The sequence below is a fragment of the Eufriesea mexicana genome, unplaced genomic scaffold, assembly GCF_001483705.2.
Source record: "Eufriesea mexicana isolate 0111107269 unplaced genomic scaffold, ASM148370v2 scaffold77, whole genome shotgun sequence".
Classification (NCBI taxonomy): Eukaryota; Metazoa; Arthropoda; class Insecta; order Hymenoptera; family Apidae; genus Eufriesea; species Eufriesea mexicana.
The window spans coordinates 347,378-373,127 of record NW_016908244.1 but is presented as its reverse complement, the minus strand read 5'-3'; the positions used below and the strand labels follow the sequence as shown (position 1 = coordinate 373,127).

General features: G+C 51.9%; 1 protein-coding gene across 1 annotated transcript in view; it reads left to right on the top strand.

Moving 5' to 3' along the window:
* Positions 1-24,042, top strand: part of LOC108554823 (irregular chiasm C-roughest protein) — a 140,322-nt gene extending 116,280 nt beyond the window's left edge. The window contains exons 3-13 of the mRNA XM_017910220.1: positions 3,408-3,640; positions 14,233-14,433; positions 15,212-15,339; positions 17,414-17,565; positions 18,153-18,463; positions 19,192-19,432; positions 20,718-20,873; positions 21,523-21,770; positions 22,464-22,699; positions 23,406-23,535; positions 23,853-24,042. Of these exons, the coding sequence (XP_017765709.1) occupies positions 3,408-3,640; positions 14,233-14,433; positions 15,212-15,339; positions 17,414-17,565; positions 18,153-18,463; positions 19,192-19,432; positions 20,718-20,873; positions 21,523-21,770; positions 22,464-22,699; positions 23,406-23,535; positions 23,853-23,951 (2,135 nt within the window). The 3' untranslated portion in view covers positions 23,952-24,042. The remainder of the gene's footprint in view (positions 1-3,407; positions 3,641-14,232; positions 14,434-15,211; positions 15,340-17,413; positions 17,566-18,152; positions 18,464-19,191; positions 19,433-20,717; positions 20,874-21,522; positions 21,771-22,463; positions 22,700-23,405; positions 23,536-23,852) is intronic.
* The last annotated feature ends 1,708 nt before the right edge of the window (positions 24,043-25,750 follow it).

Sequence of the window (25,750 nt, the reverse complement as noted above, 5' to 3'; positions counted from 1 at the left end):
TCAGCCTGACGATGCGCAATTAATCATGGTTGTCTGTAGTGGAGTGCTCGTTACCTGTTCCGTATAATTAAAATTAATTATGGCCGTTTGTAATATCACCGACTGCGCTCGGACTAACTAATTGTTCGTGATGCATTGTTTCGCCGCATCGAGTTAGTCGTTAAAGCTCTTCTAGTGCCTTCTCCCGTAAAGGGTTGCGTCTCCCTCTTCCCGCCCCTCTCTTTCGCTCCATCTCGTCTACCCTTCCTCGCTTTGTCTGTCCTTTGTCCAAACACTTGGTCGGAAATTTCTCGAATTGTATCTCGGGAAGCGGGATTTCTCACCTCGATGGGTTCCCGATGGCAAGTCACGCTCGCGGATTCCCGACTTTTTCCCAGCAGCCTCGAACTTCCGCCGACAATTATTCGCTAGCTTTAAGAGACGCGCCAAGAGATTACTTTCCACCGTGTCGAATAGACGGACGAGTAAACCGTTACTATCGTTTCTTTTCTTCCCTTTTCATCGATTTTCCCAACCTTCCGTGCTTCTCGCGGAGATTCCAGCGTCGTCGCGAGTCTTACCGCGACTTCCAATCGTTTCGGTGCCCGCTCCAGCTTTGTTTACGCGAAAGTTACGTTCGTCGACTAAGTTGCAGCTGATTCTCCGAGTCATTGGCCTTCGTCGTCGTCGTGGAGCGTCGTAGAGCGTGGTCGAATGGCGTGGTCGTTTGCTAGGAACGCGGGCATCCCCGTGCTCGCACGAGTAATTACCGAAGCGGCGGGGAAACGCGTCGCGGCGAAGCGAGCTGCTTCCACCAAAGTTGCCGAAAGTTGGCTGAATAAGCTCCGGAGAAGGAGCGCTAATTATTGTCCTCCGTAATACAACGGAATCTCTTCGAGCAGCATTCGCGTCGCAGCACGCGGGACCGCTAGTTATTTTTCTGTTCCGCGAGGGTGGAACGGCGTATGAAAGCACGCATGAGAGGATCCAGGGAAAGGATGACAAGATGACGTCAAAGCGAATTCTCCACTTTGTCGCGACTACGACGTTTCGCCGCTTTTCCCTCCGTAACGAGGGAAACGCGACGTATAAACAACGAACAAACGAACGGCCATAACTAAGAGGAAATAAAAATTCTATTCGTTTACCGCGATGCATCGTCCAGCATACGATAAAGGATAACACGCGTCTTTATCGGCGCTGCGTATCGTTCGCGTCCAATTTTCCGCGATATTGCCAGCGAATGGACCGACTATGCGCTCCTGAAATCCTTTTTCCTTCACCAACGGCACTCCGATACGCATCTCGCGCGGCTTTCAGGTCTGACTCGCGCGAGAAAGGAGAACGGGATGTTTATTGCCTCCTTGGCTAGTAAACCCAGAGAAACCTCTATGAATATTTGCGTTTCGCGAAAGAAAGCAACCGAGATGGGTTGAACCACTCCCGCGTGGTTCCGACTCTTTACCGGATGTTAAAACGGAGCCTCGCCTTGGCGAACGGTATAGCATTTTGGCGGATTAATGTCGCGTAAGTGGTTGGCCGAACGTGGAATATCTCATTGAGAAAGCACGTCGGGACGTGGGTAAATCATTCACGGTACAGGTTGGCTTAAGCGGAAACGAGGAGAATGAATCGTGCTCCGTGTATACTTATTTCGCGTCTCCTTGCGCGTTTAATAATTTCGAGGATGATATTAAAGCCCGAGAGATCCGCCAGACTTGCAATATCTCCCGAATCTCTCGCGATTGGAAAATCATGAGCCCATTATGATGATCCAACACGGAGGCTCCTTCATCTTCCTACGCGAGATATACCGCGAATATTTTCGCTCGGTATAAACGACGACGAGGAGAAATCTCTCGATCCTCGTGTCTCCATTAACCGATCAGACTGCGCGAAAGCGATCGAAGGTACAGGCACGCGACAAAGGTACTCGTCGGGGCGAGAATCGGGTTGCGGACAAAAGCGGACGAAAAACGAGAGCGAAAGTTTGGTGGCAAGGACGCGATTTATCGGCGGAACGATCGGCCGGTGCGTACGAGTGGGACGATTCCATTTTTCCATTTACCATCGCAGCCCCTCGTCACCGCAACCCGTTGTCCCCCGAACGTCAACCCCATCTCCGCTTCCGGATCGACGTCCGCCGGGATCGTCCGGTTGTACCGTTCGTTTCGTTTCGGTTTCATCCGTTCGTCGAAGCTGAAGCACAATTGCTTCGTCGTGCATGCCGCGGAGAGAAGCGGCTCGTGAAAGTTGCATGAATGGAATGAAAGAAACGCGAGATCGAGAGAGGGAATTGGGTGGATAGATGAGACGGAGCGGGTGGATGGCGCGGGTCGGAACGCGGGCAAGCGGGACAGAATGATAGATGTCTAGATGGATAGATAGATAGATAGATAGATAGATAGATAGATGGATGGATGGATGGATGGATGGATAGATGGATAGATGAATGGATGGATGGATGGATGGATGGATGGATGGATGGATGGATGGATGGATGGATGGATGGATAGAGGGCCAGCAGAAGTGGCGGGGATGGTCGGTGCAAATAAATCACGCGCCAGACGAATTTACTTGAACGCGATTGGTTGTTGCTGGCAGCGATAATCGCCGACCGAGATATACTTGGCGGAGAAGTTGGAGCGCTTCCGGCTGCGGGGTGTAGCCTGGTGATTCGACGATCAAGAGAAGCTGGTCCATCGGAGCGGGTTGATGGGAAGAGAGGAAATCAGCGAACGAGCTGTACGAACGAAAAGAGGCGATGGAAGGGGGCGTATGAGGTGGTGGGTGGGCGAGAGGGAGAGAAAAATTGGAGTTTGCTGACGCGGCCGGCAACGGGCCGTTCTAATTCGCGCCGATTCGCGCGCTCTGCACAGCCGCCGCGTTGTTTCTGACAGCTTACACGTATATGTGGAGATTTCAAAATAAAACCGTCAGTCGGAGAAATTTCCTACGTACGGGCCGACACGATACGATCGAGCAGACGCTCGTAAACCGTTAGTTTCAATCAACGGGGGTAAATGGTTTTCTATCCGAGCACACCCCCATCATCGTCCCTCCTGCCCGCTACCTCTGCTGCGCCGTTTCTCGTTCCTACTCTCCCAGAGCGTTGCGATACCGGCCTCGCGTATAAAGTGAAAATCTCCGGCCGGTTCAATTTGCCAGCGGACCACCTACGAACTTTTCGAATTCCACCGGTTCGCCCCGACACCTGGCCCGGCGAAAAATTCGTCGAATCGCTAGACGCGTGTCGGCTAGACGACTCGATGGTAACCGGTGAACCGTACGAGTTCGATTTCGAATCGAACGCCAGGAATGCGGACGACGGCGTCGAGCCATTTCGAGTTTCGTTTGCTCACCCGAAAGATATACGGCGTACGAACGGTATAGGCGAAGAGAACAACCGTGCCTCTCTCGTGTTTCAGGTGATTTCTCGCTGCGCATAGACCCGGTGGAGCTGGAGGACGACGGCAGTTACCAGTGTCAGGCCTCGCCCACGAACGACGGCCAGCCGCCGTTACGCTCGAGATTCGCCAAGCTGAGAGTGCTGGTTCCGCCTCAGAAACCAAAGATCCTGCAGGGTGACTTCCTTATCACGACCGAGGACCGGGAATTGGTGATCGAGTGCGTCAGCGTGGCTGGCAAACCGCCTGCGGAGGTAAGTCTCTCGTTTCTCTTTTACTTTGAATATCGATTCGACCGGATGGTAAGAAGTGGGAGATTGCGCGAGGATTTACGAACACCCGCGCAGAGTGAGCTGTTTGCCGGGAAAGATAAAAGAGGAACTGCTACGAGTTCAAACGTTCTTATCTCGCCGTGCATCGTAAGAGGCAACGATGTACGTGGTATTTAAGAAAAAAAAAAAAAAAAAAAAAAAAAAAAAAAGAAAAGAAAAATGGAGGAAAAGACGAAAGAGGAGAGTAAGGCTCGGTGAATGTTCGATCGCGACGCTCTCGACGAGCTCTACCTCGTGTAAAATTTGCGAAGAAAAATTCGTTTAAATACCCGGCCCTCTCGACGAGCCTCGACGAGCGAACTAAGGAACCCATGGACCCGTTCGCGAAACGAGTACTAATTTAAAAGCGGGGTAAAAACCGGTCTGTGACGAAAACGCGCATACCGAGGAGCCGCAATAACGCGTTAAACCGCATTACGTCAGACACATAATTACCCGGGCCAGAAGCTTCGTCCTTTCCGCGAAACGTGTCATAAAGGGTTCCTATTCCCCCCCCTCTCTCTCTCTCTCTCTCTCGCCCTCTCTTTTTCTCGCTCCTTTTCGGCGCGTACCACGAGTCTAAAAATTTGCCGGAAAGCAAGCCCGGGGTAGCGAAAGCGTCCGTGTTCGTGGTCGCGAGTCAGAGCCAGAGACCGCGATACCTTTTGATGGATATGTTGGCGCGTTCGTCTCGCGGCGATGACGAGGCCGCCGAAACGCTTTTAAACCGGGAACCAGAAGTGACTCGACGATATGGCGGCTTGACCGACTTCGGATACGCTTCGAGGCTCGAACTACCGTCGCGTTGGATCATGCGAAAAAGAGACAAGGAAGGAAGGTAGAGGGTGGAAGGGAGAAAAAGTGGAAACGCGAAAGAGATCTTTGAGGGCGGCGCAGCGGGGCCGCGTGCATCGCGGAGAGGGGAAAAACGGCGCGAGCTAAAAAGCGCGGGGGAAAAAGCGGCCACCGCTTCGATCCGCTCGTCTTTGTCTATTTACTTTGACGGCGGTGTTTTTGAGCGCGTACGTGTGCGCGGTGCAACGACGGCGTCGCGCTAGAAACACCCTTTCGATTCCGCCTAGACGCGATGACGCTCGAATAATGGTATCATTAATCCCTCGGCGAGCTAGCGCTGCACGTACCGCGCGATACGCTAGCGCGACTCGGGCTGCCTCGATCGAATTATCGAATTATCGAGCACGCTCCCGAGAAGACCACGAGAAACACTTTGGTCGTTGGAGCGCTGTCCGGTGATTAAAAATCGAATATCGGTGACGGGGAACAGAAGCGTCGTATTTTCGGGCTCTCGAATCGTTTATTTTCCTTTCCAGTTCATTCTCCGGCAAAGATATACGTATTCGATCGTATAATTCTATTCGCGAGTGTAAAAGCGTGTATATAAATGCGGCGATAAGAATGGGTCGAGCCGGCGCAATCGTAACGAAAGCTCGTCAAGCTTCGGTTTCATCCGCGAGCTTATTGAACTCCTGTCGTAATAAAGATGAGACCAGGGATGGGGCAGGAATATCGATGATGCGGCGATAATGCGCCGGCCGATTCGCGACACCGCGAACAATTTCGCGGTGGGCCGGCCTCGCCGCTAATTCACCGTTCGTTCGGTCGCGATTGTACTCGCGTTAATACAGAAATCCGCTTTCGATCGCGTCCCACCCGTAGCGCCGTTCCTTTCGGCCTAGATAAATAACGAGTCGCAGGGATTGTCGTCGACGCGGGGAATCGAGCCGCGGTGCTAACCGGTGAAAAATTAATTAAATTTGTTTCACGGTCGTTCGCCGGCCAGGCGCGGTTTTTAATTAAAATTACGCGAATCCCTTGATTAATGTCGTTACACGGGGATTCGCGGGGCCCGGCGCAAACGATGCTCGAAACGCGCCAGGCAAACATTTCCCCTGCCGATCCGCCAAGCGTTCCGATCCAACGATACCGCCGATCTATCCAATTTCCCAAACTTTCTTTCGTACTCGAAGTGGACGAAAACCACGGAAACGGTGCTCGCGGTCCACGAATAGCTCGCCGCGAGAGTAGTCGGCCGGTGGACGAGATTCAATTATCACCGACCTCCGCGTTATCGTTTCCCTGACTGTTCGATCGACGTTTCGCCGATTTCATAAACATTATCGGCGCTCGAACGACGGAAACGCGAGCGCGATCGTGCCGGATTTTCCACCCCGGTACGATATGCACGCGACGATTCCGGTGGTCGTTGCACGTTTCGAAAATTACCTCGTTGCGAAGGAAAGGCGAAACGTCGAAACTTGCACCGACGGGTCGTAGTCGCGCCGCGACTATCGGTTACGCCGTTACGCAATATGCAAATCGAGAAAGCGATTGGGCTCGCGGTTCCTGGCCCCGTTACGCGGCCAGCGAGCGCTGTCCGTGTGTATGGCCGCTGTTTCTGGAGCAAACGGTAGAGAGTGTCGGGTAGAGGGATAATTTCGATCCGTTACACGATTGCGAGTTATTTAGCCCGTGCCAGGAAACAAGGAAAACACGCGGCGAAATAGCGGCTGGATCGTACAGCGAATGATCCATTGCAGCCGAACGCTCGACTTCCTGCGAACTGTGACCAGCGATTTCATTCGCTGCGTCCCCTCGAAATCCCGGGTCGGGTGCCGCGAGGTGAAAAAAATATCATTGCCTGGCATACGCTGCGCGGAAAGATAGTTATTCTCTGGTTTATGTTACGTCAAAAGCAAAAACAAACAAAAAAAATATACAACCATTCTATATCCCAACTCGCGATCCCATGCTCTTTCTCCGATTGCAGCAACGGGGAAAAAGTGGAGCAGCGAAATAAAAGAACGAGATGGGAGGATAACGAGTGAAAAGCGGGAACGTAATCGATGACAGAGCGATGCATCTCGGTCCGTTATAATTCGCCGAAGACTGGGTGGTCCTCGGCGTCACGACGCAGGAAATAATCGTGAAGGATCGACGAAGGAATTCCGGCTATTGCTCGACCGCTGAAAGCTTCGCGATCGCGTACAAACGCGACTGAATTGATCCCTAAGATAATCCGACTCTACGGTTCAGCCAGCACTTGGGGTTCCTTTTTCTCTCTTAAAAGTGGGGGAGAAAAAGAAGAAAAGTGCACTCTCCGTTAGCTCGCGGTACGGTGAATCGTGAATCGTCGAGAATCGTGGTCAACGTTAGAGAACCGCGACGGAATCACGGTGACAAGATGGCGGATCGCTCGTAAATGGCGCCAGAGTCTGGCGCGCGCCGTGGACGATAATTGTCGCGGTCGCTCGTCGGACAACGCGTATCTCGTGAATCAGGCGTGAGTTGGAAAAATTGAGAAAAAGGTGTACGAAGAGGGAAACCTTGGCCGCTCGTACAATCGCGATTACGAATAACGCTTGTACGACTAACAACGCTCGTATCGATTACCGGCCAGCGAGATACCGCTGATATCCTCGAATGATTTGCGTGCTGTCGCTCGAACGGTCTCGTGAATTATTTTAACTTGGTCGCGATAACTCGGCGAGATTCGTAATGCCATCGGAATTCGCGGGAACGAGAAAAAGAGGAAGAGAAAGTCGGCAGGAAGGCAATTCCTTCTCGTATGGTAATCATCGCGGTAATTAAAAATAACCGGTTCCTAACGAGTGTGTAACGATAATTACTCATTCGCCTCGGTTCTTTTACATCTGCATAGAGAACTCGCTGAAGCCACGACACGATATGACGCCGCAGATATCGTCAAACACGATACCAGCTATCTTTCTCATCGTGTACCTAATCTGAATAAAACGTAGCCGCTCTGAAAAAGCAATCACCGCAATTATGACCACGAGTTGTGCCCAGATATACGTGGACAGATAAACCGTGCCGGCGTCGAAGCTAAACGTTGCGGCTGTACAGAGGTGACTATACGCTTCGCGAGGAGATCGAACGTCATCCAATTGAAGACACTTCACCGCGACACAAAGTTTCGCGTCCAATTTGAAGCTTTTCCAACTTCCTCTCTGGAACACCGTTCTTTCGGATCAAGCAACTCGTTTACGTGGGATTCCAGCGATCCCCGGTCGCGATTTACGTTTCAACGTAACGAGCACCCTCGTGTTTTTCAGGCCGGACGCGGATTCTTCGATAAACGTTTCATTACGGCAAGTAGCTTCGATGCAGTGGACGTCCCGCGGTACCTACCTTTCGAACTTCCACGAATTTCGCCGCCGGGGTCTCCACGATTTATTTTATTTTTCCCTTTTTCCCATCGCCAACCTGTCGAAAACTCGACTCGAGGGACGACGCGAAAATAAAAAAGGAGAAACGCAGCTTTGAGCTCGCGGGAAACGTTAATTAGCAGTGCACGGGTGAAACGCGTGATTAGAATGTAGCCGCGTTCGGTTCCCCGTGCAATTTGCGTATAATTCGCGATTTTTCAGCGAACGAATAAATCAGCCGGACCCGCTGGCACGAAAATACAAGACGTCTTTGTCGCGCGATCCGAAAATTAATATTAACCAGCTGCTCGTATTTTAGTCGTAGCACCGACTCGCCGTGATTCCGGTGCAGTTTCAATTATCGCGCGGCGCCCGTGATTTTTCCATCGGTGCCAACGCCACCCTCGGACACCCAACCCCGACCCTTCCCTCCGTTCCACCCCTTCTGCCGTACCGGCCTCGCTCCTCTTTCATTTCCTCGTAACTTCTTAGTTCCGCGAATTTCTTTCATATTGTTGCGGAAACTTGCCGCGAGAGGCATTGCCAAGTTTCTGCCGAAACAAAATTTTAATATCGCTGTCGCGCTCTTAATTCTATTACGGCCCGGGGGTTGGGGAGCAGGATCAAAGGAAACGTTTTCTGCCAGGTCTCTCGCACTCCCTCGACCCTCCCCCGGGTCCATGCAAATAGGACGAATTTAAGGAAAGAAAAACACCGCGGAAGCTTCTGCATACATTCATAAGGGGGCACGGCGGAGGTTTCATTAGAAGGAATCCCGGTCTCGGGAACGAGTGGCTCGATAAAAATTAGCCACCCCTTGCGCCGGGGTTAAACGAACACGATTCGTTCGACCTCTGGACACGAGCCAATCGTTGCCCGACGAAATGAACGCGATATTTGTCCGGCACCGTTCGAACGAGCGCATTATGCGCAAAGCCGTGACGGAACATCGGGCTGCGTTAGATGTCTCGGGTGTAATATTCGCAGGATTGCGTCCAAACGAACCAATTTAGACGGTTGCAATATCGCGCAGCATTTGTATCTCATCTGCTTACCGGTTTCGTAAATAATTCCGATACCTATCAGGGAATTACCGTACACCACTGTGCGAAACGTATTACTCGACGAGCGAATAAACTAGCCTGGGGGTTAAAACTCGCAACGCCATGGAAAACTCTCGCGGCAGACTCGTAATCGACGACGATTGCCTATTCCCGATTAGAAGACGGAAGTTTCCGAAAGGAACAGAAGGAAAAAGGAAAAAATGGCGGAAAACTGTGAAAGAGAGGAAAGAGGGAGATAAATCGAAGACAAGATGATGGGCAGGATTGGAAGGGAGAGGGTGCGGATTTTTTATCGCTCTCGTCGCAGCTAGAGCGTAATGCATTTGTACAATAATCGGGAGAAATCTGGAGCAGTGACATGGCAACCTGACGTTTGGCAAACTGTCGCGCAAGTTCAGCGTGCACTCGTCGCGTTTTCCGCGCGGAACTGGCGCTCGTTCGCGCGTTCCATACGGCCAATCCGTCTACGGCTTGTGTACCGTTGCGAAAGAACTTCTTGCCGCGGCTTTTACGGCGAAGGAAGACTGCCTGGATTTATGGGGAAAACCGTTTCCATTCCGGGCCAGCTGGCTGATAATGTCAAGCGCACGCCTACACGCCTGGGCTCCTTTCGCGGCTGGGAACAGTTACGCGCGTCCCGCGAGGCGAGTATGGGTAATTATAACGGTGTAACGCGCGTATGTCGCCGGATGACGTCAGACTAGATAATTAATTTCATTAGGAGGGCAAACAGTGGTTCTTACCGGCCAACTAGTTTCTTCGCGGGTTTGTCGCTCGCGGCTTGATCCCTATCTAATGAAACCCGATGGAACTCATTCGTTCGTTCGTTCGTTCGTTGCTTAATGAGGTGGCTCGGCTGTACACGGGGAGAGAGAACGTTGTTGATTCGTTAAGGAAAAGTCTGGCGTATCGAGTCGTCCGAAAAAACCAGATGAACACGGAAATTCGACGGGCAAGCCGCGGGCATACGCATTTCCATAAAATTCGCGAACGTTCCAACAGCTGGGACGACCTGTCGGGGTTGCCCAAAAACAAGCTCGCTAGTCGAAAGTTCTAATTCGCCAACTGTTGAAGTAGAAAGCTGCTCGTTAGGAAGCGACGCGAAGCCAATTTATTCGATCGAATTACTCGGCGGGGCGCAATTAAACGCAAAGCCGTCTGAGGCTGGCGACGGTAGGGATGGAGAGGATCGTCGTCGATGTTTCCAGCTGTTCGTCCGATTCGATTTCGCCTCTCTCGTACTTCGAACGACGAGGATTATTTTCGATCGAGAACGAGCCACCGTCGATCGCGTTTATTAACGGAAGACCTTCAGGAATTATTCAATGCACCAGTGTACAGTGTCGCGAATTATTTCGAGCCGCAAGTTACACGGCGACCCGGGTCAACTTTGCTGCACTATCGAACCAGTGGCTAATAATTTCCCGTGGGTATCTGTGAGTAAACAACGTGACGAATGGACGAGAAACCGCGTCGAAAGAGACAAAATCGCACGCGCTGCCAATTGCTTCGCATGTCCGGCGTAGTTAATTACCAGCGAGGCCGGAATGGCAGAGCAGACTGGTCCGGTGTAAGAGGTCGACTCGATTTCTAGGAGTCTGTGTATCGATGCCGAGATCGCGCCATGTCTTGCTTTGATTTCCCAATTAACGTCGATAAAGCTACCACGACAAAGACGAACAGCCCGCTTTCGCAGAGACACACGCGACGCCCAGGCGTCGCTACTTGGACGACTCTGACCGGCAAGCGACCGAGGAAAACGACGCGGTCCCTGTGATATCGTTAAAGTCCGTAACGCGAGAAATATCTGCACGCGAATTCGAAAGAAGTTGATTACTCAAAGGTATCGCTCTAATTGGGTACATTACGGTCGGCTCCATTTTTCCCGTCTTCGATACACGGCTATTCGAAGGCTGGGGAAACGTAAGCGATCTCGCCGAGTTTTTTCCGCGCTGAGGTACGTGCCGGATCTCTCCTTTTTCCTGCTTCTTAATTATTTCTATAAAAGAGTATAAAGCACCCTTTAACGAACCTGGGCGGAAACATTAGACGAGATTAACCGCTTACGAGGAATTATAAAAATATAAGAGCGTTAGGGGAGGCTGAGCTGGAAATAAACGGGCGGAGCCAAGGTTACGGAGGCACGGTTTCGCTAAAAGGGAATACCGATCAGGCCTGTCGCGTTCGTGCCGATATTTAGGTCGTAAAAAATCGCTGAAGGGAAAGAATAGGTGAACGGAACGCGGCGCGGCGGCAGGTTCACGGTGCATTTATTTAGGGTGAGAGAGCGATCGATCGGCGTTTATAATCGCGATCGTACTCGCCTGCCTTCGAACGACGCGCGGCTTTCTTCGATCAACGCCACGGATAAAACACGCGCGGCAATTCGAATCTCGACGCCCGTTAGGCACGATGACAAGTGGTGGCGCGCCCTCACGAATCCCTCCAACTTTTAATTAGAGCGAACGAGATCGATTTGCCGGGAAACGCGTGGTCGTTGTCGCCGTGCTTGGTCGTCGTGGCGGAGAAAAGTGGCGCTAAACGAATCTCGTTGAAAAATACGGAGAATAAGGAACGCCGCCGCGCTAGATGGCTCGACCCAGAGAAATTTCGTCTTGCTCTTCTCGCGATCCGCGTCACGAGGAATGAATAAGGACGGTCCTTTGTTATTTTTCCCGCGACACTTTATACCGTTATTGTTCGCGCGAGCACCGAGATTCATCGGAGCGATGGCCACTGCCGCAATCGCCGACGTAGCTGGAATTAAGTCAGCGACCGCTCTCGAAGAAGTCGTACGTAAGGGCGCGAAGAGAGTACGTATATTTTCCGAGGTGAAGATGCAAGAAAAGTTCGTTGCCAAGAGGTGGAGCCTGCTCATCGAATATTCATCGAGCGAGGAAAGAAATTTCAAAGACCGTCCATCCAGTCCTCGGGATCTTGCATCGTTATTCCTTTACCTTTTCCCTCCTTCACCACCCCCTTTCAACCCCCGTCCTCTCCTTGCCGCAGCTTCCACCCTTTCGGCGCGATTACGTGGCTTTTATTGAAATTATAACGCGCGTTAACGCGACCGAGCGCGCGCGCAATCGCGGCAAGTATCGTAAATAACGTTGTACCAAAGCGAATCGTAACTCGCAGTGATACGAGAGTGCAGGAGCATTGATGCAGCATGCCTAATTATAGACGATACGATCGATTCGCGTCGATGCAGGTATGGCAGAGCAGCCGCTCTCTCGTTCATAGAGGCGCACACGCGAACACCCACGAACACGCGGACGCTATAGTACGTGCAGTAGGATCGGATAACCTAGGCGAATAATGGAGGAGCCACGGAAAAGTGTGCATCGATGTTCGTCGAGCAGGCAATAGCGAGATTTTTTCGGCGGCCCGTACTCCGGTGAACACGCTTTCATTATCTCTGGATAGTCGGACAACCGCTCGATCGCGCATCGAGCTTCGCGCTGGATTGTACGCGGTTCCATTTTCCCGGCTTTTCCCTCGCGGAAAGGTTCCGGGCCGCCGAAGCGGAGTCGGTTTCCTTCGCGATTTCCTATCGTTTTAATCGCGACCCCCCTGTTAACCTCGAGTTACCGGCCGGCCGGGGACGACGGAGGTTTCACGAACCAAGGAATAACGCCAAACGACTCCGCTTCCGTGCAAACCACTCCCGTAATCTCGTTGAATTTCTGTACCAATCTTATTCCAACACCGACAAAAATCAGATTACATCGATGAAACGGCATTTCAGACGTTTCGAAGACGTCCCGAAATATTTGGAAATCGATCGAGATATTATCGCTACGCAAATACCCGGAAGATCGCTCGAATTGGAATCAGCGTCTTAACAGAGAAAACTCGAAACGCTTATAACGAAGAAATTACGGTATGCACGATATCCTGTATAATTCCGAGAATACCAGCAGAAGCCAGAAATCCTGCCACGAAATCCGAGATTAGCGTCAATTACACGAAACTGCGAGGTAACGTTCCTGATCGGAAACATCGGTATCGGTGTCGGGCCAGGTTGCCCCGGCGACACGAGATTTCTAATTATAGCCGATTAGATCGATCTCAGCATGTTGAGCGTTGCTGGGTCCGCGGTATCGGCAACTGGATCGTTTCGCGATATCGTTCGACCCGAGTGTTTTCAGGAATACGTGCCCGCTCGATTGGTCAGGAACGAAAACAAAAAATCGAGTGTCGCCGGTTGTACGTGTATGCAGCGTGTCGGTTGAAGACGAGACGGAGAGAAGAGAGAAAAAATAGGGTGGACCAGAGAGAGAGAGAGAGAGAGAGAGAAGGGATTTTCAATCATACCGCCTGCAGGCTGAATTAATTCCGTGGGAAATTCGAAAGTTTGGAAAGCGAGAGCCGATCCGCGGATGAAACTCGCGGTCGCCGGAAGCTACTTCGAAGCCGGGGGATCCAGCTACTTGCTGGCCCGTTAGGAACCCGATCACGAGGATCGATCGTAGCCGAATTATTGAATAAAATATGACGGAGTCCGTTATAATGAAATAACTTCCGATATGCGCGGCCCGTTCCATGCTCGCTCGACTTCTGACGCATTCTTCCTCTGCTCGCGTTCGATAAGCTCCACTCGGGAAATCCGACGGATCTCTCCGCTGCAACGAGCCCGGCTGCTTTAAATTAATGATCGAGTGCAGTGAAGTAGATGGTAACTGTTCGTTAGCGCTGAGGGGGGCCAGGTGTTCGTTTTGCGGCAGTTTAAGACAACCAAGTATCGTTTTTCGAAAGCTCGTTGTCGCAGTTGACACAGAGGCTAAGGCGTATGCCGCTGTCAGACCAGGTCGAATAATAACGTCGTTAACGAGCTTCTTCGAGTCACGGTTAGGCAGGAATTAAGTGGGAATAAACGGTGGATATAATTACGGCGAAACCGTAAAGCGTATTAACGTATGAATAATTAGTCGCGGTTTTAGCTACGAACGAAGCTCGTACAATTTCTCGCGCATTTTTAATGCGAATTACAGGGTGGTTACATTACGCGTAGCACCTCGCGCGATATTCCCGTGAAAAGGGGAGGAACGTTGCAGAGAAATTCGCAAAGATTCCATATTCGGATCTGCGCGTCCATCAGCTTCGCGACGTCACTGACCGGCTATACCCGGATCACCGCAGTTTCCTTTTTCGAATAAATATTCCGTTTTCATCCCGCGTTGTGTTCCCCTCGATCCGTTCGACCGGAGTTCGTTAAAACGAAACGGCGATGGTCGACGTTGAAAATTTTCTTTTAATTACACTCGCCGTCGTTTAATTACAGATCACGTGGATCGACGGGCTGGGCAACGTGCTGCACAAAGGTATCAAAACGACGAAAGAACCGTTCGACGGCGGAGCCCTGTACACCGTGAAATCCGTGCTAAGGGTGATGCCGAGGAAGGAACACGACAACACGACGTTCACGTGCCAAAGTCAGAACGCGGCCGATCGCACGCCGCAAAACGCGAAACTGCGCGTCGAGGTAAGCTGAAAGCTGGAAGAACGAGATGCGGGAAAACTGGGCCATAGGCCACAATTGAAACCCGTGGGATGGGCCAGGTCTGGGATTCGGAGCTTGCGCGCACTTTTCCCGGCAGTCCGTTTTCATGCGACAAGTACCAGATTAACAGCAGCAGCACGCGAAAGCGACGAGAAGCGCGGTAACGAGCTGAAGAATAATTAACGTCGCGTCCCGAAAGCTGGTCCGCGGCGTAATCGCCATTCGACGCAGAGGGTACGCACAGCCCCCGGCGCGCCCCGCTTTATTCCCCGAGACGCAATAGCAGCATTGCGGTTTCCGTTTCGCGAGCCCTGCCAGCAGGGAATAGAATCGAGAGGCGACGACGGACAGCGGTAGGGGAAGATCGTTTCGTTACTTTCGGCGAGGATGTTAATGATTCACGATGACGAGGTCGCGACTCACCCCAGTCGATCGCGTGCGCGGCGGCGGGCGCGCTCTAAACGATGACGCGTCGCGTCGCCATTCGTTCCCGGGTACATCATTTACTTACCGACTTGTCAGCGCGCGATATTAATTGCCGAGAAATTACGTCCGACGACGGAAAATAAAGTGCAACCGTGGCGGTGGTATTCCGAGAGTCACGCGAGCCGGCGCGAGTGGACGCGAACCAGGGGCCGATCGATCGCGCGACGACGACGATGGTCATGAAAGTTTGAGCATCGGCTCGCGTGACATTTCGAGCATCCCTCAGCCGTGTTCGACGCGTGTCCCTATCGAGCTCACGTATCTCGTGTTTCAGGTTCGCTACGCGCCGAAAGTGTTTCTGAGAATCTGGTCGGGCCTGGGCAAGAATGGCCGCATCGTCGAGGGCACCGAGCTGCGCTTCAAATGTCGCGCCGAAGCGAATCCGCGGAACGTCGAGTACAGGTGAGTGGGAAACGCGCGAATAACGCGACTACCTCGCTCTATGGCTCTGTATCACCGGGACCATTGGCGAAAGGATAGCCCGTGATGATCGATACCTGCTGCTACGAGAGGATGTCTCGTCGATATTCGAAACGTTGTCGCATGCGACCAGGTGTCGATGCCCACGATTTCACGGTTCCATGTCCGTGGACGATAGGACTTCGGTACACGGGATCGGAAAGGTTCTTTCTTCCAACGACGCCATCGATATTCGGACCGCGCGGTACCGGAAGAACGTCCCACGAACAGCGTCCGCTGACCGCGGATGGCACAGCCGGTGACGCGAGGTTTCCGTAATTAGCCGGCGATCTCGAACAACGGGAAGGATCGATCGGGGAATCGAGAAACCATCGGGACGAGCGTGGAAACGTTTCGCGGAGGCCACGATATTTGCACCGGTGATCCCTGCGTTCTCTTTTTCATCCATCGATCCTTTGTTCGCGCGCAGCCGTTTACCCTTTCGATTCAAAGGCGAGTTCTTCCTTTTTTAATTCATTCTCCCATGCATTTTAATCCGGCGTGTTTTACACGCGCCGAACGATAGGACGCTATCAAAAAGGTTCACGCTGTGGCAGATTTGCCGGCCCAGAGAATGCTTAATTCGTGCGTTTTTAGTGGCGGCAGGAAAGAGCCGAGAGCGAGGAACATAGAAAGAGAGAGAGAGAGAGAGAGAGAGAAGGGCGAAGCGTCGCTTTATCGAACAGCGAGGTGGGCCAACACACGCGAGGACAAAAGGAGAATTAGCAAGCAATCGGTCGTGGTACAGAGCAAGCAAATAATTGATGCTCGTTACAAAGAGAGGACAATACAAAGTTTAGGACAATGTTAGCCGGTCATGCGTTGCGTCGCGCGTTGTCTTGTTGTCCGTTTCGATGGCCCAGCGATCCCTCTGTGTATGCGCATACGGGCACTGCGTGTTTGTATACATCGGCGTGTATCAGCTGCGCCGTTTGTCTAGCGAGTCCGATAAAACAGAGATCGCGAAACGAAAACGAAAGCGGACGACCGCGTGAATGGCTTTGCTTTCGTATCCGTGTGATTCGAGTATATCGAGTATAGTCGAGTAGCGACACAGGGACAAAGAAGTGGCTTCGAATAGTTTAATTCGCGGTATCATACGAGCGACGACTCTTTCAACAGCCGCTATGGTTCGCGTGAAATCGAAACCGTAAAAGTCGGCTTCAACCACCGGTGGCGAAACTACCGTTTAGGACGTTTACGATCCGAGTTTCTAGGTCGCGTAATTTCGCGAAAATAATAAAACCCGGGTAGACAGCGACACGAGAGGGAGAAAGAGAGAACATCCTGATAGTATTAGCGACGTGGACTCGGGATAGAGCCAAGACGTGACGTATTCCCGGCTATGTATGTAAGTCGTCGGTGGGCGCAAGAAGAAGAAGGGATCCTCGGGATCCTTTCCAAGATACACGAGCTGGAAAACTTTCGTGATCGTTTCATTCAGTTTCCTCCTGTTCTCCTTCGATAACGTATGTGAGCACGCGATTCTACCGGTCGAAAGAGCCCGCTCTATCCCGTTTATTGCCGTCCGAGACGATCCTCGTCGCTCTTTTCATCGATTGTACCGAAGAACGAGATAAATCTTGCGACCCGAACGAGGCTCGCGCTCTTAGAACGAACGTAAACCACGACCTCCCGAGGAGGATCGTTTCCAAAGGACTCGCCACTAATTCGACGGAGGTTATCGTTCTCGCGTTTTCCTTCGTCCTTTGTGTGCGCCGACTGAAAACTGGTATCGATCCGAGCTGAAAAATGGCCGAAGCGAACCACGGTCTCGCATTATGGAACGGGAGGACGAGATCGTGGGCAGAAGAAAATCGGAGAACGGACGGATGTGGAAGAGGCAAGAGGGAGGACATGAAAGCTGGAGCGGGGAATTGGAAAAAAAAATGCATAATTATCCTTGAGACTTTTTCGTCGAGTCGATCGACCGGTAGTAGCAGCTTTTTGCGGAGCAGTCGCGCAAATTATGCAGCAATTACACGCTCATCAAGCGTCTATGCTTTTTGTTCGATAGGTGGTTCATCAACGAGAAGACGGTGATCGGCGACTACACCACGGACATGATCATCCACAACGCGACTCGCGATCTTCACGACGCGATCGTAAAGTGCGAGGTGCACAACGATGTCGGGAAAAGCGAGGACACCGAGACCCTGGATATAACGTGTGAGTATACGAACGAGGTCAATCGTACGTCGAGGATGAGCCAGGGTAGAGCCACGATTCGGAGATGGGAATAATTTTCGAGTCATATCGCGCTGACGGGTCGTAGAAAGAATCACGTTTCGACGTATCTCTTTCGTAGGAAAAGAGGCGTACGCGTTAGTATTCGCTGACTCGACCTCTCTTTATCCCATTCGTTCATCCGGAAGGGCGCTTCGACGTCGTTTCGTCGTGTTATTTAGCCGGGATCCAGTTGGCGGGCATCAGCGAAATTCGGGATAACGCTTGTCAAAAGCCGAGGCGGAGGATAAATTGGACTTCTTAGGGCAGCATTTGCCGGCATGTTTTCGGAGATGGTTCTTCACGGCTCCGTACTCTCGGTTTATGGATCCTTCCTCCGGCCTAGCACGAGTGGCAAACTTGATCCCGCGCGAATCATCGTCGTTGGGAAAAATAGGGCGGTCGAAATTCGAATCTCGCGACGCTTAAAACCACGAAGAATCGTGTGTTTTCGTTCCCTTCGCCGCGTACCTACGCGCCACGTATATCGACCCGGTGGGATTGTACGAGGTCAAAATTAAATTTCACAGACGGGCCGCAGTTCCGGCATCCGCCAGTCTCCGTGGAGACGCAGTACGGCGCCACGGAAATCTTGCAATGCGACGTCGACGGAAACCCAACGCCGGAGATCCGCTGGTACCACGAGGACTCGGAGCGACAGGTCGCCAGCACGCCGAACATCAGCGTGGTGGTGAACCACGAGACGGCCGGACGGTACTTCTGCAAGGCACACGTACCCGGTTTTCCGGAGCTGACGGGCTACGCGAATATCTACATCCGGGCACCGCCGAGCATCGTGTCACAGAGGGTGCAATATGTGCCCGACGAGGGCGTTGTCAAGGTATATTTTTCCTTCGAGCTTCTTCTCCATCTATGCCTCGTTTGCTTTTATCTCTCCCCTCCTGCTATCCCTTTCCCTTGTCGCTTTTCTTTTCCCTCTTCCTTTTTCCTTCCTCCCACCTCTTTCTCCTTTTCCCTCCGTCGTTCGTAATACAAAAGCGGGCTTTGATACACATCCCTCGATCGAGAGCAGTTATTTTTCGTTTGATTTTCGATGTCTCGTAAAGCCGACGAACACGACGCGGCCTCGATTTATACCCGCCATAACTTCCGCGCTGGGACCCGAAACGAGGCATTTATGGAAAATATGCGAAAACCGCAGCCATCGCTAGACGCCCGCGTCTCCGAAAATCGAACGCGGCTCCGAAACCTACGTAACAAATGGTTTAGAATAGCGACGCAAAGCGGTGGCTATTTTTCCAGGGAATTTAGACTAGTTCGATGAACACCCATAGAGTGAACAACGACCATCGACTAACCGTGTTTCCTCTTGTTCCTTTTTCCCCCATCCATTCTTCCCTTCCTCTTTTCCTTTTCCTCTCTTTTCCTTTCTCTAACTCGCCCCTTTTCCTCCCCTATTCTTCATTTTTTCCCCGTCAATGTACGACGCGCGGCGGTTTTAAAAAGCGGGACACGCGAGAGAGGATGCGGTATCGGTCGATTCGGCGCAGGGGGCAAACGACGAACCGGAGGCCTTTTTTATTCGACTGTTCCTCCTCGATTTCGCAGGTGAAGTGTACCGCGATATCTGTGCCAAAAGCGGACTCGGTGGTATGGAGCTTCGCCGGTCGCGAGCTCAATTTCTCGTCGAACAATACGCCGTTCTACGTGCAGGAGGAATACACCGCCGAGAGAGTCGTCAGCACTGTCACGCTGCTCGATCCCATATCCACGTACTTCGGGGATTACAACTGCACGGTCACGAATAGCTTCGGCACGGATTCCGTCATAATCAAGCTGACGGCACACAGTAAGTTCATATCCATTATAACCAGTCGACCTTTCTTTCTCTTTCTCTCGTTCTTTCTTACTCTCTCTCTCTCTCTCTCTCTCTCTCTCTCGCTCTCTCGCTCTCTCTCTTTTTATCTCGTTCTCCCGCTCTCTCTTTTTCTCTGTTCTTTCCTCCCGCGATTCCACCCCCTTTTTACCGCGTGTGCGCGACGCGTCCCCGAAAAATTGCTACGTTTTCGGCCTGCAAAGCCGCTCGGTGGCGTTTCAGGAACGAGAACCCGGGACGAGAAAAATGTCGCGCGGTTATCAAGAGAAAAGGGGGAAAAAAGAGAGAGGGAGAATCGTATCTCGCTCCCGATGACGAAATTACGCGTAGCCCTGTTCCCGTGCAGCTCTGCATTTCGAACGCTTCGAGATCGGTACGGAATTCTAACCGACCGCATTTCGAAATCCGTCAAATCGTGACTGCGCCACTGCGAAATGAAAACAGCAGTGACAGGGTATCGCGTGAAACCGCACCGCGTGTACGCTCGGTGATTTTGCATTTTTGCGAAACACGCGTCGGAATCTGATGCGTTCGATCGGTTCGCGTAACAGTGACAAGACGAAACGGCGATTCGTTGTTACCGGGACAGGCTATAGTAAAATACGGGTTGAAATTTTTTCTCTCTTTCTCTCTCGCTCTCTCTCTTTCTCTCTCTCTCTCTCCTTTCCCCTTTTATTTTGTTCTTTTTTTTTTTTTTTTTTTTTTTTTTTTTTTTTTTTCAAAACACGCGGCCGGAACAAAAATAACGAAAACAAATGGCGCTGTAAGTCTCAATTTTTTTCCCGACCCCGTCCATCGTAACTCTCGGTCGAAACCCGGCAATTTTTTCACCATAACTCCGTCCGATCTCTCTGCCGGAGAACCGATCAGTCCGTTCACCCCCCGATGTTCGTTCCACTAATTCAGCCGGCTGATTGTGTAAATTTTTGTCGGTACACGCGCACGGGCCACGCCGTAAATTCCGGGAGATTCAATTAACCGCCGCGTAGGCAGGAAAAGCGCGCGTTCCGCGAGCGCTTTTGCAAAATTTAGCCCGCATCGTTAAGCAGTCGCGTGCACTCGCGGCCGCGAGCTTTATCCGCGCGGTGCGCGACAACGCGGCGGCGATCGCGGCGCGGATTTTCGGAGGACAGTCGAGAGGATTTGGAGAGGGATGAGGCGGAACGAAAAATGTAGAAAAATGGAAAGAAACGAGGACGACGAAACGTTTCACCCGGCGAGCTAAACAGTCGAGATTTTAACCTTCCGTGACGCTTAGCGTTGATTCCAGTCGATTGGCAACTGATTCTGATCATCGGTGGATTGGTCGTCTGCGTGATCCTGATTGGCGTGATCATTATACTCGTTCTGCAGTGCCGCGACCGCATCAAACAGCCCCGGCCGAGGACGGCCCAGACCCAGGAGACTGATATGCGTGAGTGGAATATCATGTTCGAATGAATTATAACGCCATTACGTATGCCGCGTTTCCCATTGTTTTTACGCACCTTCGTGACTCGCGGTTTCGTCATTTCTGTCCGTCCATGACGAATTCCTCCCGTCCGTGGACGAGACAGCGGCGTTATCGCTCGGCATCTATCGTTAACCACGCGGAAAAGGTTGTACACCGTAGCCGCGGATGAAGAATAGCTCATTGAATGCAAACGAGTATACGGATACGTTCGAGCCGCTGTGTTCAAGCGGCCAGGGTGGAGTCGACTGGCGACATCCAGTGGTCTTTCAGCGCCTTTCTAAAGCGTTTGTTTATGGCTGATCCGACGGCTTCTTTTTTGCACCGGTTATCCGTTTTACGGTTTCATAACGAAGTTATCCGGCGGCACGGCCGTACGATCGATTCGAGTATTTTCCCGATCGTAAATCGACCTCGACTCCACCCACTTTGTTATTTGTCGAGCGTTTCGCATTCTAATCCGTGGTAAACACTCGAGAACAATGGAAAACGACGCGGGGTGCAGCTTTTGCCTGGAATCTCGTTCTTCGTCGGTACTGATCTACTTTTTCTTTTTTTTTTTCCCCCCTCTGTTTTTTTCATTTTCTTCCCTGTTCCGCCGATCGATCGACAGAAGAAACAGATTCGAACGCGGACAGATATCGAGAAAGCGACAGAAGCAGCAACCTCTCGGATGTGAAAGCGGATATACGGGCGGGATCGAGTGTCAGCAATGCGGAAAGCGTGACAGCGCTTGACAGCGAGGGCGAAGGAAGCACGAGAGGCGTGAACGCCTTGGCGTTAGCCGGCCCCGTACCGAATCCCCTGGGTTACCGTTACAGCGCCGATTACACGGAGCCTTCGTTCCCGCCGAAGAATAACGTAAGTAGCGTAGCCAGTACCTGCTTCGACCCTCGTATGCACGGCCGAAAATTTTCTCTGTTCGCAATCTCGCGTTTTGCACGAGGACGATGCCAAGAACCGGAGCCAGGGCTTAATCTAGTTTATTGCCAGAGGAAGCAGCGAGCTCCAAGAGTGCATATTAAAGCGTAGAATCTCTCTCCGGGGCATGCACTCTCGAGGACCGTGTAGATTTAATTTGCAGTTTTTAAGAATTTCCCCACCGAATCCTGATGCCATTCCAGCTTTGCTACGTGGAACATTTGGAATTCGACCACATCTTAGACCGCCCTTCTACTATGATAATCCGTAGCGATCCTAATTTCTGTACACACCGAACGAATTATAATGTCTCGAGACCTAGAAAAGTGCCCGTGGCGAGCTCAACCTTGCCAACGTCGACCGCCGCACGAACGTTTCACGGGTCGATGCGACACCCTTGCATAGCGTTCAAAGAATTAATTTCGCCTGGCACATTTCGTTCTATCGTATTTTATCATCGAGTCCCCGACGAGTGTTCCTCGACGGGAAGAAAACGCGAGGCGTTCTCCGGTCGTTGCACGACTGGGTTCGTGCTCGGACGAGGGTGGTTCGCGGAAATTGATCCGGGGGCGCATCCAGCACGATGGCCCGGTATTTGTCGCTAACATTTTTCCTTTCGTTTCTCTGTTGTAGGACGGCAGTAATAATAACGGTTACGTGCCGTACGTAGACTATACCAGGGACTATATGCCGCCCACGACGCAAGGAGTGGGCGCGTCACGAGAATCCTTAAGCAGGATACCGTCTGGCGGCATACTAGCCTCAAAGAAGATCGGTCTGAGTTCTGCGAATTTGGGCACCTCGACCCCGCAAACCACCCCCGCGATCGACCCACGTTTCTCTGCAACGTATGGCAACCCCTACCTCAGGTAAAGTTCTCAGGGACTTGGCTGCCGCCTCTGTCGCCGGTATCAATGGAACTCGCGCCCCCTGTGTCATCCAGCCCGCAATCTAGTTCGACACTGTGGATAATAGAGGAAGCTTTGACCAAACTGTAATTGTGTTTTGGCTCAGTAATCCTACAGAGGCGCGCACGAATCGCAGCGAAGACGATCGAATTATATCCGGGGGGCGGGTTGAGGGTGGAACGTGATATTCCGTGGAATCGATGACAGACGCGAAGGAGATTCGTCGCAAAGTATAGACGATCGCTGGAATTATATTCTCGGGAGGACGACGGGTTGGATACCGAAGGGTGGTAAGGGCGCGATTTCGGGCATCGCTCGACAACGCGTTGGAACAGCGTACGCGTTAACGTTACGATATTTACGACGTATCGATTAACGGATTTGCTGTACGCCGCGTGTGCAATCGTTTCCGCGGATTAATTATATTCCACGTAAATTATGAATCGTCTGTCTTGAATATTTATAACGTCGATTCGTACGGGCCCCCTGCGCGTTTAATATTAATCGGGTAAATCCGCCTCGTTCGCCGGACGATTTTCCCTACGATTTTCCCTACGATTTTCCGCGTACGATCCGTACCGTCGAGCGTATTAATCGCGGATATTCGGTGATATCGATCGCTAGGGAAATTGTTCTGATCGTTCTTTCCTTTCTGTCCGAACAATAGAATGTCAGCGGCGGAGCAACTGAGACATGCGCCACACACGGCTGTGCCGGGAGTAACGCCAGCACCACCGCCCTACACGCAAGCAATGAGAATGAATAGCTTGAATACCTTGAACGGCGCTGGACCGCAGGTTAGTACAATGGCAGTGAATGTGTGTCAAATTCCGAGACGCAGTTACGACATCTCAGGTACATTCCTGCGCTCACCTGAACTAGTTCCAGCTTATAGATCTCCTTCGAGATAGTCGAGCGAACGATCGATTCTAATCTGCTTGATTAAATCGTTACAATTTTTCACGCGTTATCGCCTACCGCTGACTAGTTGGTCGCGCTGGGGATAGTTGTTGTCGCGCTCGAAGGTGACATTATTGCCGTGGTCGCGAGCGCAATGCCAATGGGTTGACTTGGGCGATCGTTAATTCTCGGCAATTTTTCAATGATCTTTCAGGCACCACTGTCGGCGCACTACATCACGGGTGGCCCAAACGGCGGTGTGGCGACGGTAAAGCGTACCTCGGCGGTCGGGACGTTAGCGACGCACGTATGAGGCCAGGGGGTCTATCCGAACTAGAACCGTCGACGTTCGGGCCTAACTAGCACCGCCTTCGAACACCACTCGAGCTCGCGCTCGAACACTCTCAGGCCACGCGAAAGCTTCCTCGCGGAAACTCTAGCAAAGAACTGTCGTTACCATAGCCGTCGCGGCGACGTTCGGGAAGATCGTGACATCGTTAAACGAGATTCCACGATCTCGTACGCGCCGGAGGTCGAACGATTACTCGGAGAACCAAAGTCGAAGGACGAGGCGAAGAAGTATCGAGTGAAGGGACGAGCGCAACGAATGGCTGAAAATGGCGAGGCGCTCAAGTACATAGAGATGGTGCTGCGACAGTTGCGAAGGGCCAGCCGTGATCATCGACGACTCGTGGAGCAACGTCATCGACTCGTGCAACCGTTGTTTCCCGCGTCTTCGGCGATCGACGGGTATCCTTCGGACGAGTCGGATCCTCGAAGTTTCACGGTTCCAAGCGAGCAAGACGTGTCCGAGGAGGAGCAGATCGTTCGTGACATCTCTCGGGAGACGGTCGAAAGGTTGCAAGAAGGTGAGACGGAGGAAGAACCGCGAGAGCTAGCCGAGTATCCCGGCGTGAACGTGACGAAGAAACTGTCGGCGAAGAGAAAGACGTACGCGAGAGGCATTTACCTATTGGAAACGATGCCCAAGAGGATCCACGAGAGGATGAGCGTGGCGGGCCGACAGGGTCTACGATACGTTCCTGCGTACGAAGGAATTGACACTACGATTATTCAATGAAAGACGGGTGTGCTACGGGCTGGCGTGTTACAACGAGTCTTTGACCGTATATGCGAACGCGTGAGATTACCTAGGAGTATCGGAGTATGGCAAAAAGCAACGCTCGTCGCACCTGAAGACGATTCGACCGATATGGAAGGATCGAGGCAGCGAACGCGAGGAGAGACGTAAACGCGTTGCTGGCCGACTTCGGGGAATGGCACGAACGGGAACGGACATGGAATAATGGCGTACAACAACGGTGGTGACGGGTGGAACTTGTCAAAAAAAGATCGATCAGCCTGGCTACGCGTGGTATTCCATTTAAGAAGACTGAACCGAGGAGTAAGAAGGTTCCTTCGTCGACTCGGGAACACAGTGTATTTTTCTTTATCGTCTAATAGAAATAACGTAGTCGACTTTGTACATCGAAGAGACTGGATTCGGATGAACGGAGGCGTCATCGTGAAAGTCAAAGCAATATGCTCGGCACGGGCTCGACAGAGATCAGCCGGAAAAAGATGAGGGAGGGAACGAGGATGATCGGAAGTGATGGTGGTTCGAGGGTTCGCGAGGAACGAGGGACGGTGGTTAGGTTCGTAAATCGAAGGAGCTCTTCGGAACGAGAACAGACCACTCGGTATCGACAATCTTTTATTCGCATACTTATAGATCTCGATAAGCATTTAATGTTCATTCGAAACGTAACGAAAATGGGAATCGAATCTCATCGCGGATCGTTGCAGTCCTAGTAGCAGTCTGCTAAAAGGGGAAAAGCGCCGAAGACGAGAGGACGAAGAAGAGAGTGGAGAAGTGGAGGAGAAACAACGGAACGATTGTGCGTGCAGACACGGCGGAACGACGTGACCACGTGTGGTTAGCTTGGATGGATCGTTTCGCGTTTTGAACATGTGATACGTAGACGGATGTCCGGGTCAGAGTGACGAAATCGTTGGATCGCGTCGCGGATACGGACGGGCAACGTCTCGGCTGCTACTTCGACGTTACTGTGTCGCGCTGCCTTTTTTTATTTGTAGGAAAAAATATTAGGT